This window comes from Pseudophryne corroboree, chromosome 2 (assembly GCF_028390025.1).
Source record: "Pseudophryne corroboree isolate aPseCor3 chromosome 2, aPseCor3.hap2, whole genome shotgun sequence".
NCBI lineage: Eukaryota > Metazoa > Chordata > Amphibia > Anura > Myobatrachidae > Pseudophryne > Pseudophryne corroboree.
In genome coordinates, this window is record NC_086445.1 from 630,785,914 (window position 1) to 630,798,764 (window position 12,851).

General features: G+C 47.1%; 1 protein-coding gene across 3 annotated transcripts in view; it reads right to left on the minus strand.

Annotated features, from left to right (window-relative positions):
• Window positions 1-12,851, minus strand: part of NUDT3 (nudix hydrolase 3) — a 187,264-nt gene that overhangs the window by 67,596 nt on the left and 106,817 nt on the right. For all 3 annotated transcript variants that reach the window (XM_063954889.1, XM_063954888.1, XM_063954887.1), the window contains exon 2: window positions 2,525-2,635. In XM_063954889.1, coding sequence (XP_063810959.1) covers window positions 2,525-2,635 — 111 coding nt within the window. The remainder of the gene's footprint in view (window positions 1-2,524; window positions 2,636-12,851) is intronic.

Below are 12,851 nucleotides of genomic sequence, written 5' to 3' on the forward strand. Positions count from 1 at the left end.
GGTCAAGACCTGCTACTAGCTCTAAATAGTGGGTGGATTTAGAGGGACGATCCTCTGGTTTGTGCTAGTTAGCGGTCCCCTGGCTTCAAGCCATTGGCCGCTCTCCTCATTTGACGATTGGACCCACTTTGATTCTCTGGAAATCATTACACTACAAATTGGGTCTTTCTTCGTCAAACTCCCTGCTCCTTCCATTTCTTCACAATCCATTATTTGTTCCGTGTCTTAAGGGACATGTGGCCACCAGATGGAGATTGGCGGGACTGTCTAGGTTAACACATTTACTCTCAGAAGGGAAGATTGCACCTTTTAGTGACATTTGTGAGGGCACGGATATTCCTGCAACAGACTTTTGGTTCTACCTCCAAATACGCCATTTCATTTCCTCACAAAGGACAGCGGTTGCACTAACACAAAACCTCACACCTTTTGAAGTCATGTGCTCCCAATCTTCTGAACCCACCCATGTTATATCAGGTATATATATGATACTTTTACATGGTCATTTCACGGAGGTCCCCTCTTTCTGTAAAGCGTGGGACGCTGACCTCATTCCTCGAGGGATCCATATCAATTGGAAAAAACACTGTGAATCTATGTCCCATTGTTCCACAAGCCTGGAGGATATAGAAACACAATACAATACAAGCTGCTCACTAGGTGGTATCGCTGCCCCTCCCTTTTTGCATAAGTTCTTCTCTTCTGTATCCCCCCTATGATGGAGGTGTGGTAAAGAAAATGTCACTCTCCTCCATATATGGTGGGACTGCCCAATGATTACCACTTTTTGGAATAAGGTTATTCAAATTACTTCTGATATCTTGGGGTTCCAGGTTCCTACTGAGCTCGATTTCTGACTGCTTTCCAACACTACAACTTCACTAACCCAATATAAACAAACACTCTCTTCTCAAACACCTTAATAATGCCGCGAGAGCTGTAGTACCGGTTCACTGGCGTTTTCCGAACCCTCCCACGATATGGGAATGGTTCCAAAGAATAGAGTTTTATAGAACCATGGAAGACATTTATTATTCAGCACTGGAAAAGCATTCTGTTTATGTCGCTACATGGTTTTCCTGGTTAGCTTTTAAAACTACTTCCGCCTACAAAGACAGAATACCATTAGATTCCCCATAATGCTGTTTGCCTGTATAAAACTCTTGCTTTAGCTGGATACACGCTGGTTGTCGAATGCACTTAGAATGCCCAACTAACTTGACTATTTTCTCTCATCTTATTCATTAGCAAATCCAACACTGACATTTTGTTCTGTCACATGTTTATTTCAAAACTTTTTGGTGCATTACTTTCTTTTTTTTTTTTTCTTAAATGTAACATTGTTTTAATTTTTTGCCTAGGGCCCTGCAAAACCTACTGCTGCCACTAGGAGGCCAACTGGAGAGCAAGCTGTCAGCAATGTGTGGAATTCACATGTTTTCTTAAGATAAACAATTAAGATCTGGTGCTTCTTTAGTTGAAGAATAGGTGGACCATTCCACTTGTATGTAAGTACATTACAACTTGCTATACATACAAAAGCATAATCAGGAAACACAAGATTCCCACTTCATACCTCCCTACATGACCCTCTCCAGGAGGGCAAAATGCTCTACTTGTAGAGTGTATCTTGCATGCGTTTGACGGTGCATGCTCAAAATCACATCAACACCATCCTGCAGTGGTGGAACTGGGTAGTGACAGAATACAGGGAAGGTTCAGTGAGGGCTTGTTCATACAAATGCATGCAATGCTCACCTGGCCACCATCAACAGCAGGCTGATGCGCAGGGTGGACTTCTTAAAACAAGCCTTATCTGCACATGAGCTCTCTGTGAACCATTTCTGTAGGTCCACAAAACTCCACCTATACGTGACGTTACAATATATGACATCACATAGGTGTGGAGCAGTGCGGCAGAATTTTTTTTGGGGAGGGAGGGGCCCTGTCTATTTTGTCAGTCCCGGGCCTCACAATTTCTGATGGCAGCCCTGGCATATGCTATACGCAGACATGGTAACATCTTGAGATATGTACAACTCTGTATATGGGCAAATAAACACTTTTTTTGATGTATGCCTTTTTTTCGGCATGTATGTTCAATTTACTTTCAACCTTGTTTCAGAGTGTATGGAATGCCTCCAACTAGACACTGCTATATTAAATAAAATACGATTTTTAATCAATTTGTGTTTAAGGGTCTAAATCACACACTTAGTAACAGATGATTTTTGACATCATTTAAAAATGTCAAAATCATCTGTTAGAAAATGTGGAATTTAGACCCTGAAATATAAAATCGACCAAACATCGACCCAGATTGACTTTTAGTAAATATACCCCTAAATTACACATTTACTAACAGATTTTTTTTTTTTTTTTTTTTTTAAATGATGTCAAATTTCAAATATCAACCAAAAAACTATCAAAATCGACTTTTAGTAAATATACCCCTTAATCCTCTAGTTTCCCAATATTCCAGCGTCATTATTAAGTCTTTTGGAACAATTAAAGAAGTCCTTACCTCTTCAAAAACTTCGCGAACAGCTGCTGCGCTGGGTTCCTCTTCAGGCTCCAGGCCTCCACCTGGAACAATCCAGCGGTCTGGGTAACGGCTGCTGCTCACTAACAGCACCTGGGGTAACAAGACAGTATTTGCAGACTATAAGACGTACATTTATGAATAAGTATGTCAATCTACTGTTTCACATTCTAAGTTAATCGGTTTTACTGCTCCTTTCTTTTTATATGCCATGCTTGCCTCAAATTCAAAACATTATACAAAAATAAAATAAAACTGCCACAAGCCCACATAAGGATTTAATTTTAAGGTGACCAGTACTTTTGTACCGATCTATGCAAGTCAATGGAAGGGGGAAGGGTCAAGGAATGGGGATAGAAGTGGGGAGCAGTGCAGTCTATGTAGTAACAATAGCATGACTCAGACAAAAGGGTAACATCTGCACCTAGACTAGATTTTGCGACTCAATACAAAGAAAATGCACGTAGTGAGTAACAAGTACATTCACGATAAGTTCCAGGGTAAAAAACCAGGAGGTAGTTTCCCAGCTGTCAGGATGCTGGCGGTCACAATACTGACACCGGTACCCTGACCCTGATAATGCCGACAGGGGACGGGGTAATTATTTTACCCCTCATCTGTCCCCTACCCTTACACGCCTGGAGTTGTGGCTAGGGCTAAGGCTCCAGGGGTGGTGGCTATGGAGAAGAAGACACAGAGGGTGGTGGCTAGGGCTAAGTCTCGGGGGAGGGGGGGGATGCATTATGTTTGCTAGTAGGAGCAAACATAATGAAAACTATCTTTCAAGGCAATTGCCTTTTTTGATATCACAATTTTTTCTTAGTCATGCAATGTTATATATAAATGTGTTAGTAATGGAAAAAGGATAATCTAGGAGCTAAAACTGCATGCAACCAACCATTAAAATGTAGAATGTTCCCTTATCTAAAAATACTTCACGCTGTGACTTTCTTTCACTTTACCACAATTTGGTTGAATAACACACTTCAGTTCTCAAATTATACACTAAAAATGGTATAGTAACTTTCAAATATATCAAAGGTTTTAACAAGGTACAGGAGGGAAGTATTCTTCAACGGAAAATAAATATTAGAACACAAGGACACGCGCTGAAACGGGAGAGATGAAAGTAGGTTCAAAAGGAAATTTGAGGAAAAAATACTTCACAGAAAGGGAGGTGGATAAGTGGAATAGCCTCCCGTCAGAGGTGGTAGAGGCTAAGACAGTAGAGCATCCTTGGGATAGACATACAGCCTGTGTAAAATTGCGGCCATGGTGTGGCGTCCCCGTGATGCAAACGCATTGTGGGAATGCGCACCACCACAAAATAGGATTTTGGTACCTACCGGTAAATCATTTTCTCGTAGTCCGTAGAGGATGCTGGTGTCCACATTAGTACCATGGGGTATAGACGGGTCCACCAGGAGCCACTGGCACTTTAAGAGTTTGAGTGTGGGCTCCTCCCTCTACGCCCCTCCTACCAGACTCAGTCTAGAAACTGCGCCCGAGGAGACGACTTAACACAGATAGTGGTGAGAGTCATGACAGCTCACACATACAAGGCACGTCAAGTCAACTAGCTTGAACAAGTCAGCAAACGGCTGAAACATTACTTACCCAGTAACTATGCAGTACGCAACTAAACGAAGTGGTACTGAACAAACAACATATGCAAGAAACGAAGCGCTGGGCGCGCGCCCAGCAACCTCTGCGGACTACGAGAAAAGAATTTACCGGTAGGTACCAAAATCCTATTTACTCTAACGTCCTAGAGGATGCTGGGGTCCACATTAGTACCATGGGGATGTACCAAAGCTCCCAGAACGGGAGGGAGAGCGCGGAGGCTCCTGTAGAACTGATTGACAGAACTTCAGATCATCAGAGGTCAAAGTATCAAACTTGTAAAACTTTGCAAACGTATTCGACCCCGACCAAGTTGCCGCTCGGCAAAGCTGCGTTGCCGAGATACCCCGGGCAGCCGCCCAGGAAAACCCCACCTTACGAGTAGAGTGGGCCTTAACAGATTTTGGACACGGCAGTCCTGCCGGAGAATAGGTATGCTGGGTAGTGAACCTAATCCAGCGAGAAATAGGCTGCTTAGAAGCAGGACACCCAATTTTCTTGGGATTGTACAGGACAAACAAAGATTCCGATTTCCTGTGATGAGAAGTTCTCTTCACATAAACCTTCAGAGCCCTCACGACATCCAAGGACTTTGAAGTAATCGAGGGGTCAGTAGCCACTGGCACCACAATAGGTTGGTTGATATGAAATGCCGACACAACCTTCGGAAGGAACTGCTGACGAGTCCGGAGCTCTATTCTCATGGAAGATCAAGTAAGGGCTTTTGCATGACAAAGCCCCCAGCTCAGAGACACGCCTAGCAGAAGTTAAGGCCAACAAAGTGACCACCTTCCATGTAAGAAATTTGAGCTCCACCTCCTGTAGAGGCTCAAACCAATCCGACTGGAGAAACTGCAACACCACGTTAAGGTCCCAAGGCGGTACAAAAGGAGGTTGGATATGCAGAACTTCCTTCAAAAAGGTCTGAACCTCCGGGAGGGCAGCCAATTGTTTCTGAAAGAAAATGGACAGGGCGGAAATCTAAACCTTCACAGATCCCAATCTCAGCCCCATATCCACTCCTGCCTGCAGGAAGAGGAGGAAACGTCCCAGTTGAAACTCCACCGCAGGAAACTTCTTGGAATCACACCAAGAGACATATTTCTTCCAAATACGATGGTAATGCTTAGACGTTACCCCTTTCCTAGACTGTATGAGGGTAGGAATCCCTTCTTTCGGAATACCCTTTCCGAGCAAGAAACAGGCGCTCAACTTCCATGCCGTCAAACGCAGCCACGGTAAGTCTTGATAAGCGAACGGACCCTGTTGCAGCAGGTCCTCCCGAAGAGGTAGAGGCCTCGGCTCTTCTTGCAGTAAATCCAGAAGGTTCGCGTACCAAGCCCACCTTGAGGATCGCTTGAACCCTTGTTCTCCTTATGAGCTTTAAGATTCTTGGGATGAGTGGGAGTGGTGGCAACACGTAGACTGACTGGAACACCCACGGAGACACCAGGGCGTCCACTGCCACTGCCTGAGGGTCCCTCGACCTGGAACAATAACGCCGTGTCACGATCTGGGTTACAGGACATTATTTACCTTTCAGGTGTCTCCCTAGGCTGGCTCAGCGTTCCAGGGCCGGGTCTCAGTCATGCCACTGGCATCCTCACTTCATGTCTCCTCTCTACCAGTCCGCAGATGCTGTCATAAGGAACTTTTATCGTCTGGATGGTGTTTCTAGCTGTCGCGGCCTCCGCAGCCATTGCTGCGCTTCTATCGCTCGGATGGCTCTGTGTGGCGTCTCCTGTCAGTTGCGGCCTCTGCCGCCATCATTGTAATTCAAGTGCGCAGGCTGGTCTGCGAGGCGCCTCTCACCCGATGCGGTCTCTGCCGCCGGCTCCGTGTATCTAATGCACGGGTTGGCGTCCATTGGCTCCTGCGGCCGCCGCCGTTACTGTAAAACCCCATGTGATGCTACAAACTTGATTTCCCTCCAAGTGCCAGTATGGGCGCAGCCATGTTGGTCCTAATCACATGACGCTATTTCCACCAATCCACAGCATCGCTGAACTCTGCCTGATTGCCTATCCAATCCCTGCACTGCTGAGGGTATAAAGGGACTGATCCTGAACCAGGAAGTTGTCAGTGCTTTGGTTGTCATTACCAGTGTAACCTGTATCTGCTCCTGTGGTTGATTATTAAGTTCCAGCTCCTGTGTCTTCATTCCATCAGAGACCCGCACCAATCACCACCTTGCGGTGCAGCCTGACTTCACAGTGTCCTTCTAGCTCTCTGCTACTGGCAGTGCTCTAAAACACCGGCTTCTAGCGGTGTTCAGCTTCACAGTACTATCGATGTTCAGTCATCGGTTTCCTTGATACCATCGGTGCTCAGTCATCTATTCTTCAATATCACCGATCCCTAGCGTCACCAGTGTCATTCAACTCTCCTCCTATTAACACTGGTTCATCTGCACTTCTTCAGCAGTTCTCCATCACCGGTTCCATCCGGCAAACCCGGCAGTCTACTCTACAGTATATTCAGCCTCTGTATAACATCTGCTGACCAGTTCATATCACTATCTCATTATTTCAGCATACAGGTGTTGGTGAAAATAAGAATTTACTTACCGATAATTCTATTTCTCGGAGTCCGTAGTGGATGCTGGGGTTCCTGAAAGGACCATGGGGAATAGCGGCTCCGCAGGAGACAGGGCACAAAAGTAAAGCTTTTACAGGTCAGGTGGTGTGTACTGGCTCCTCCCCCTATGACCCTCCTCCAGACTCCAGTTAGGTACTGTGCCCGGACGAGCGTACACAATAAGGGAGGATTTTGAATCCCGGGTAAGACTCATACCAGCCACACCAATCACACCGTACAACTTGTGATCTAAACCCAGTTAACAGTATGATAACAGAGGAGCCTCTGAAAGATGGCTTCCTAAACAATAACCCGAATTAGTTAACAATAACTATGTACAAGTATTGCAGATAATCCGCACTTGGGATGGGCGCCCAGCATCCACTACGGACTCCGAGAAATAGAATTATCGGTAAGTAAATTCTTATTTTCTCTATCGTCCTAAGTGGATGCTGGGGTTCCTGAAAGGACCATGGGGATTATACCAAAGCTCCCAAACGGGCGGGAGAGTGCGGATGACTCTGCAGCACCGAATGAGAGAACTCCAGGTCCTCCTTTGCCAGGGTATCAAATTTGTAAAAATTTACAAACGTGTTCTCCCCTGACCACGTAGCTGCTCGGCAGAGTTGTAATGCCGAGACCCTCGGGCAGGCGCCCAAGATGAGCCCACCTTCCTTGCGGAATGGGCCTTAACAGATTTAGGCTGTGGCAGGCCTGCCACAGAATGTACAAGTTGAATTTTGTTACAAATCCAACGAGCAATCGACTGCTTAGAAGCAGGTGCACCCAACTTGTTGGGTGCATACAGTATAAACAGCGAGTCAGATTTTCTGACTCCAGCCGTCCTTTAAATGTATATTTTTAAGGCTCTGACAACGTCCAACAACTTGGAGTCCTTCAAGTCGTCTGTAGCCGCAGGCACTACAACAGGCTGGTTCAGGTGAAACGCTGATACCACCTTAGGGAGAAAATGCGGACGCGTCCGCCGCTCTGCCCTATGTCGAATGGAAAATTAAATAAGGGCTTTTATAAAACAAAGCCGCCAGTTCAGATACTCTCCCGGCCGAAGCCAGGGCCAGTAACATAGTCACTTTCCATGTGAGATATTTCAAATCCACATTCTTTAGTGGTTCAAACCAATTGGATTTGAGGAAATCTAAAACTACATTTAGATCCCACGGTGCCACCTTAGGCACCACAGGAGGCTGTATATGCAGTACTCCTTTGATAAAAATCTGGACCTCAGGGACTGAGGCCAATTCTTTTTGGAAGAATATTGATATGGCCGAAATTTGAACCTTAATAGATCCCAATTTGAGACCCATAGACAATCCTGATTGCAGGAAATGTAGGAAAACGACCCAGTTGAAATTCCTCCATCGGAGCACTCCGCTGCTCGCACCACGCAACATATTTTCGCCAAATACGGCGATAATGCTTCGCGGTGACTTCCTTCCTTGCCTTTATCAAGGTAGGAATGACTTCTTCCGGAATGCCTTTTCCTTTTAGGATCTGGCATTCAAACGCCATGCCGTCAAACGCAGCCGCGGTAAGTCTTGAAAAAGACAAGGACCCTGCTGAAGCAGGTCCCTTCTCAGAAGTAGAGGCCACGGATCGTCCGTGACCATCTCTTGAAGTTCCGGGTACCAAGTCCTTCTTGGCCAATCCGGAGCCACTAGTCTTACTCCTCTTTGCCGTATAATCCTCAATACCTTTGGTATGAGAGGCAGAGGAGGAAACACATATACCGACTGGTACACCCAAGGTGTTACCAGCGCGTCCACAGCTATTGCCTGCGGATCTCTTGACCTGGCGCAATATCTGTCCAGTGTTTTGTTGAGGCGAGACGCCATCATGTCCACCATTGGTTTTACCCAACGGTTTAATAGCATGTGGAAAACTTCTGGATGAAGTCCCCACTCTCCCGGGTGAAGGTCGTGTCTGCTGAGGAAGTCTGCTTCCCAGTTGTCCACGCCCGGGATGAATACTGCTGACAGTGCTATCACGTGATTCTCCGCCCAGCGAAGGATCCTGGCAGCTTCTGCCATTGCCCTCCTGCTTCTTGTGCCGCCCTGTCTGTTTACATGGGCGACTGCCGTGATGTTGTCCGACTGGATCAACACCGGTCTTCCTTGAAGCAGAGGTTCCGCCTGGCTTAGAGCATTGTAGATTGCTCTTAGTTCCAGAATGCTTATGTGAAGAGACTTTTTCAGGCTCGACCACACTCCCTGGAAATTTCTTCCCTGTGTGACTGCTCCCCAGCCTCTCAGGCTGGCATCCGTGGTCACCAGGATCCAATCCTGCATGCCGAATCTGCGGCCCTCCAATAGATGAGCCTCCTGCAACCACCACAGAAGGGATACCCTTGTCCTCGGCGACAGGGTTATCCGCAGGTGCATCTGAAGATGCGACCCTGACCATTTGTCCAACAGATCCCTTTGCATGGAATCTGCCGAAAGGGATTGCTTCGTAAGAAGCTACCATTTTTTCCCAGGACTCTTGTGCATTGATGTACAGACACCTTTCCTGGTTTTAGGAGGTTCCGGACCAGGTCAGATAACTCCTTGGCTTTTTCTTCGGGAAGAAAAACCTTTTTCTGAACTGTGTCCAGAATCATCCCCAGGAACAGCAGACGAGTTGTCGGCATTAATTGGGATTTTGGAATATTCAGAATCCATCCGTGCTGCTTTAGCACCTCTTGAGATAGTGCTAAACCCATCTCTAGCTGTTCTCTGGACCTTGCCCTTATTAGGAGATCGTCCAAGTATGGGATAATTAATACGCCTTTTCTTCGAAGAAGAAATATTATCTCGGCCATTACCTTTGTAAAGACCCGAGGTGCCGTGGACAAACCAAACGGCAGCGTCTGAAACTGATAGTGACAGTTTTGTACAACGAACCTGAGGTACCCCTGGTGTGAGGGGTAATTGGAACGTGGAGATACGCATCCTTGATGTCCAAGGATACCATAAAGTCCCCTTCTTCCAGGTTCACTATCACTGCTCTGAGTGACTCCATCTTGAACTTGAACTTCTTTATGTACAGGTTCAAGGACTTCAGATTTAGAATAGGCCTTACCGAGCCATCCGGCTTCGGTACCACAAAAAGAGTGGAATAATACCCCTTCCCTTGTTGTAGAAGAGGTACCTTGACTATCACCTGCTGAGAATACAGCTTGTGAATGGCTTCCAAAACCGTCTCCCTTTCTGAGGGGGACGTTGGTAAAGCAGACTTCAGGAAACGGCGAGGTGGCTCTGTCTCTAATTTCAACCTGTACCCCTGAGATATTATCTGCAGGATCCAGGGATTTACCTGCGAGTGAGCCCACTGCGCGCTGTAATTCTTGAGACGACCGCCTACCGCCCCCGAGTCCGCTTGCGAAGCCCCAGCGTCATGCTGAGGCTTTTGTAGAAGCCGGGGAGGGCTTCTGTTCCTGGGAAGGAGCTGCCTGTTGCTGTCTCTTCCCTCGTCCTCTGCCTCGTGGCAGATATGAATAGCCCTTTGCTCTCTTATTTTTAAAGGAACGAAAGGGCTGCGGTTGAAAGGTCGGTGCCTTTTTCTGTTGGGGAGTGACTTGAGGTAGAAAGGTGGATTTCCCGGCCGTAGCCGTGGCCACCAAATCCGATAGACCGACCCCAAATAACTCCTCTACGCATCGCCTGTCCACTGTCGTGTCCATAAAGCTCTTCTGGCCGAAATGGACATAGCACTTACCCGTGATGCCAGTGTGCAGATATCTCCCTGTGCATCACGCATATAAAGAAATGCATCCTTTATTTGTTCTAACGACAGTAAAATATTGTCCCTGTCCAGGGTATCAATATTTTCGATCAGGGACTCTGACCAAACTACCCCAGCACTGCACATCCAGGCAGTCGCAATAGCTGGTCGTAGTATAACACCTGCATGTGTGTATATACCTTTTTGGATATTTTCCATCCTCCTATCTGATGGATCTTTAAGTGCGGCCGTCTCAGGAGAGGGTAACGCCACTTGTTTTGATAAGCGTGTTAGCGCTTTGTCCACCCTAGGAGGTGTTTCCCAGCGCTCCCTAACCTCTAGCGGGAAAGGGTATAAAGCCAATAACTTCTTTGAAATTAGCAGTTTTTTATCGGGGCACCCCACGCTTCATCACACACGTCATTTAATTCTTCTGATTCGGTAAAAACTACTGGTAGTTTTTTCACACCCCACATAATACCCTGTTTAGTGGTACCTGTAGTATCAGCTAAATGTAACATCTCCTTTATTGCCAAAATCATATAACGTGTGGCCCTACTGGAAAATACGGTTGATTCGTCACCTTCACCACCGGAATCAGTGCCTGTGTCTGGGTCTGTGTCGACCGACTGAGGCAAGGGGCGTTTTACAGCCCCTGACGGTGTTTGAGGCGCCTGGACAGGCACTAATTGAGTGTCCGGCCGCCTCATGTCGGCAAACGACTGCTTAAGCGAGTTTACGCTATCCCGTAATTCCACAAATAAAGGCATCCATTCTGGTGTCGACCCCCTAGGAGGTGACATCCTCATATTTGGCAATTGCTCCGCCTCCACACCAATAACGTCCTCATACATGTCGACACACACGTACCGACACACAGCAGACACACAGGGAATGCTCTATACGAAGACAGGACCCACTAGCCCTTTGGGGAGACAGAGGGAGAGTCTGCCAGCACACACCAAAAAGCGCTATATATGACAGGGATAGCCTTATGATTAAGTGCTCCCTTATAGCTGCTTTTATATTAATATATATTGCCATTTATTTTGCCCCCCCTCTCTGTTATACCCTGTTTCTGTAGTGCAGTGCAGGGGAGAGACCTGGGAGCCTTCCTGACCAGCGGAGCTGTGACAGAAAATGGCGCCGTGTGCTGAGGAGATAGGCCCCGCCCCTTTTTCGGCGGGCTCGTCTCCCGCTATTTAGTACATTTAGGCAGGGGTAAATATCTCCATATAGCCTCTGGGGCTATATGTGAGGTATTTTTAGCCTTTTTAAAGGTTTTCATTTGCCTCCCAGGGCGCCCCCCTCCCAGCGCCCTGCACCCTCAGTGACTGCCGTGTGAAGTGTGCTGAGAGGAAAATGGCGCACAGCTGCAGTGCTGTGCGCTACCTTAAGAAGACTGCAGGAGTCTTCAGCCGCCGATTCTGGACCTCTTCTTGCTTCAGCATCTGTGAGGGGGCCGGCGGCGTGGCTCCGGTGACCATCCAGGCTGTACCTGTGATCGTCCCTCTGGAGCTTCATGTCCAGTAGCCAAGAAGCCAATCCATCCTGCACGCAGGTGAGTTCACTTCTTCTCCCCTCTGTCCCTCGTTGCAGTGATCCTGTTGCCAGCAGGAATCACTGTAAAATAAAAAACCTAAGCTAAACTCTCTAAGCAGCTCTTTATGAGAGCCACCTAGAATTGCACCCTTCTCGGCCGGGCACAAAAATCTAACTGGAGTCTGGAGGAGGGTCATAGGGGGAGGAGCCAGTACACACCACCTGACCTGTAAAAGCTTTACTTTTGTGCCCTGTCTCCTGCGGAGCCGCTATTCCCCATGGTCCTTTCAGGAACCCCAGCATCCACTTAGGACGATAGAGAAAGGACTTTCCATGTCCTAATCTCCTAGACCCTCAAGTTACTCTTGTTGTGGATACCACACCTAAGGACATTTCACCTATTGCTGCATCCAGTGGAACTGTGTACTAATTTTAATCATTTCTTATATTCTACTACTGCTACTGCCGTGTACCATCTGAACTGTGCTGAATAAATATTCATTAATTTTATCCTGGTTGTTGTGGTCACACCTTCGGGCATTGGTGGAACAACTCTATCTGCATGTCTAGAAGCCCTATACTGCCGCCCAGGTTTACATACACACCAGCCCCTACAACTGAGGCCACTCCTGGTCAGCACCAGCCCTCAGTTGTGACAAGCTTCTTGTTGAGATGAGAGCCATCATGTCTATTTGGGGTAGACCCCAAAGATCTGTTACCTCCTTGAACACCTCCGGATGGAGGCCCCACTCTCCCGGATGAAGATCGTGTCTGCGGAGGAAGTCTGTTTTTCAGTTGTCTACTCCCAGAATGAAGATGGCTGACAGCGCCAACGCTTGCTTTTCCG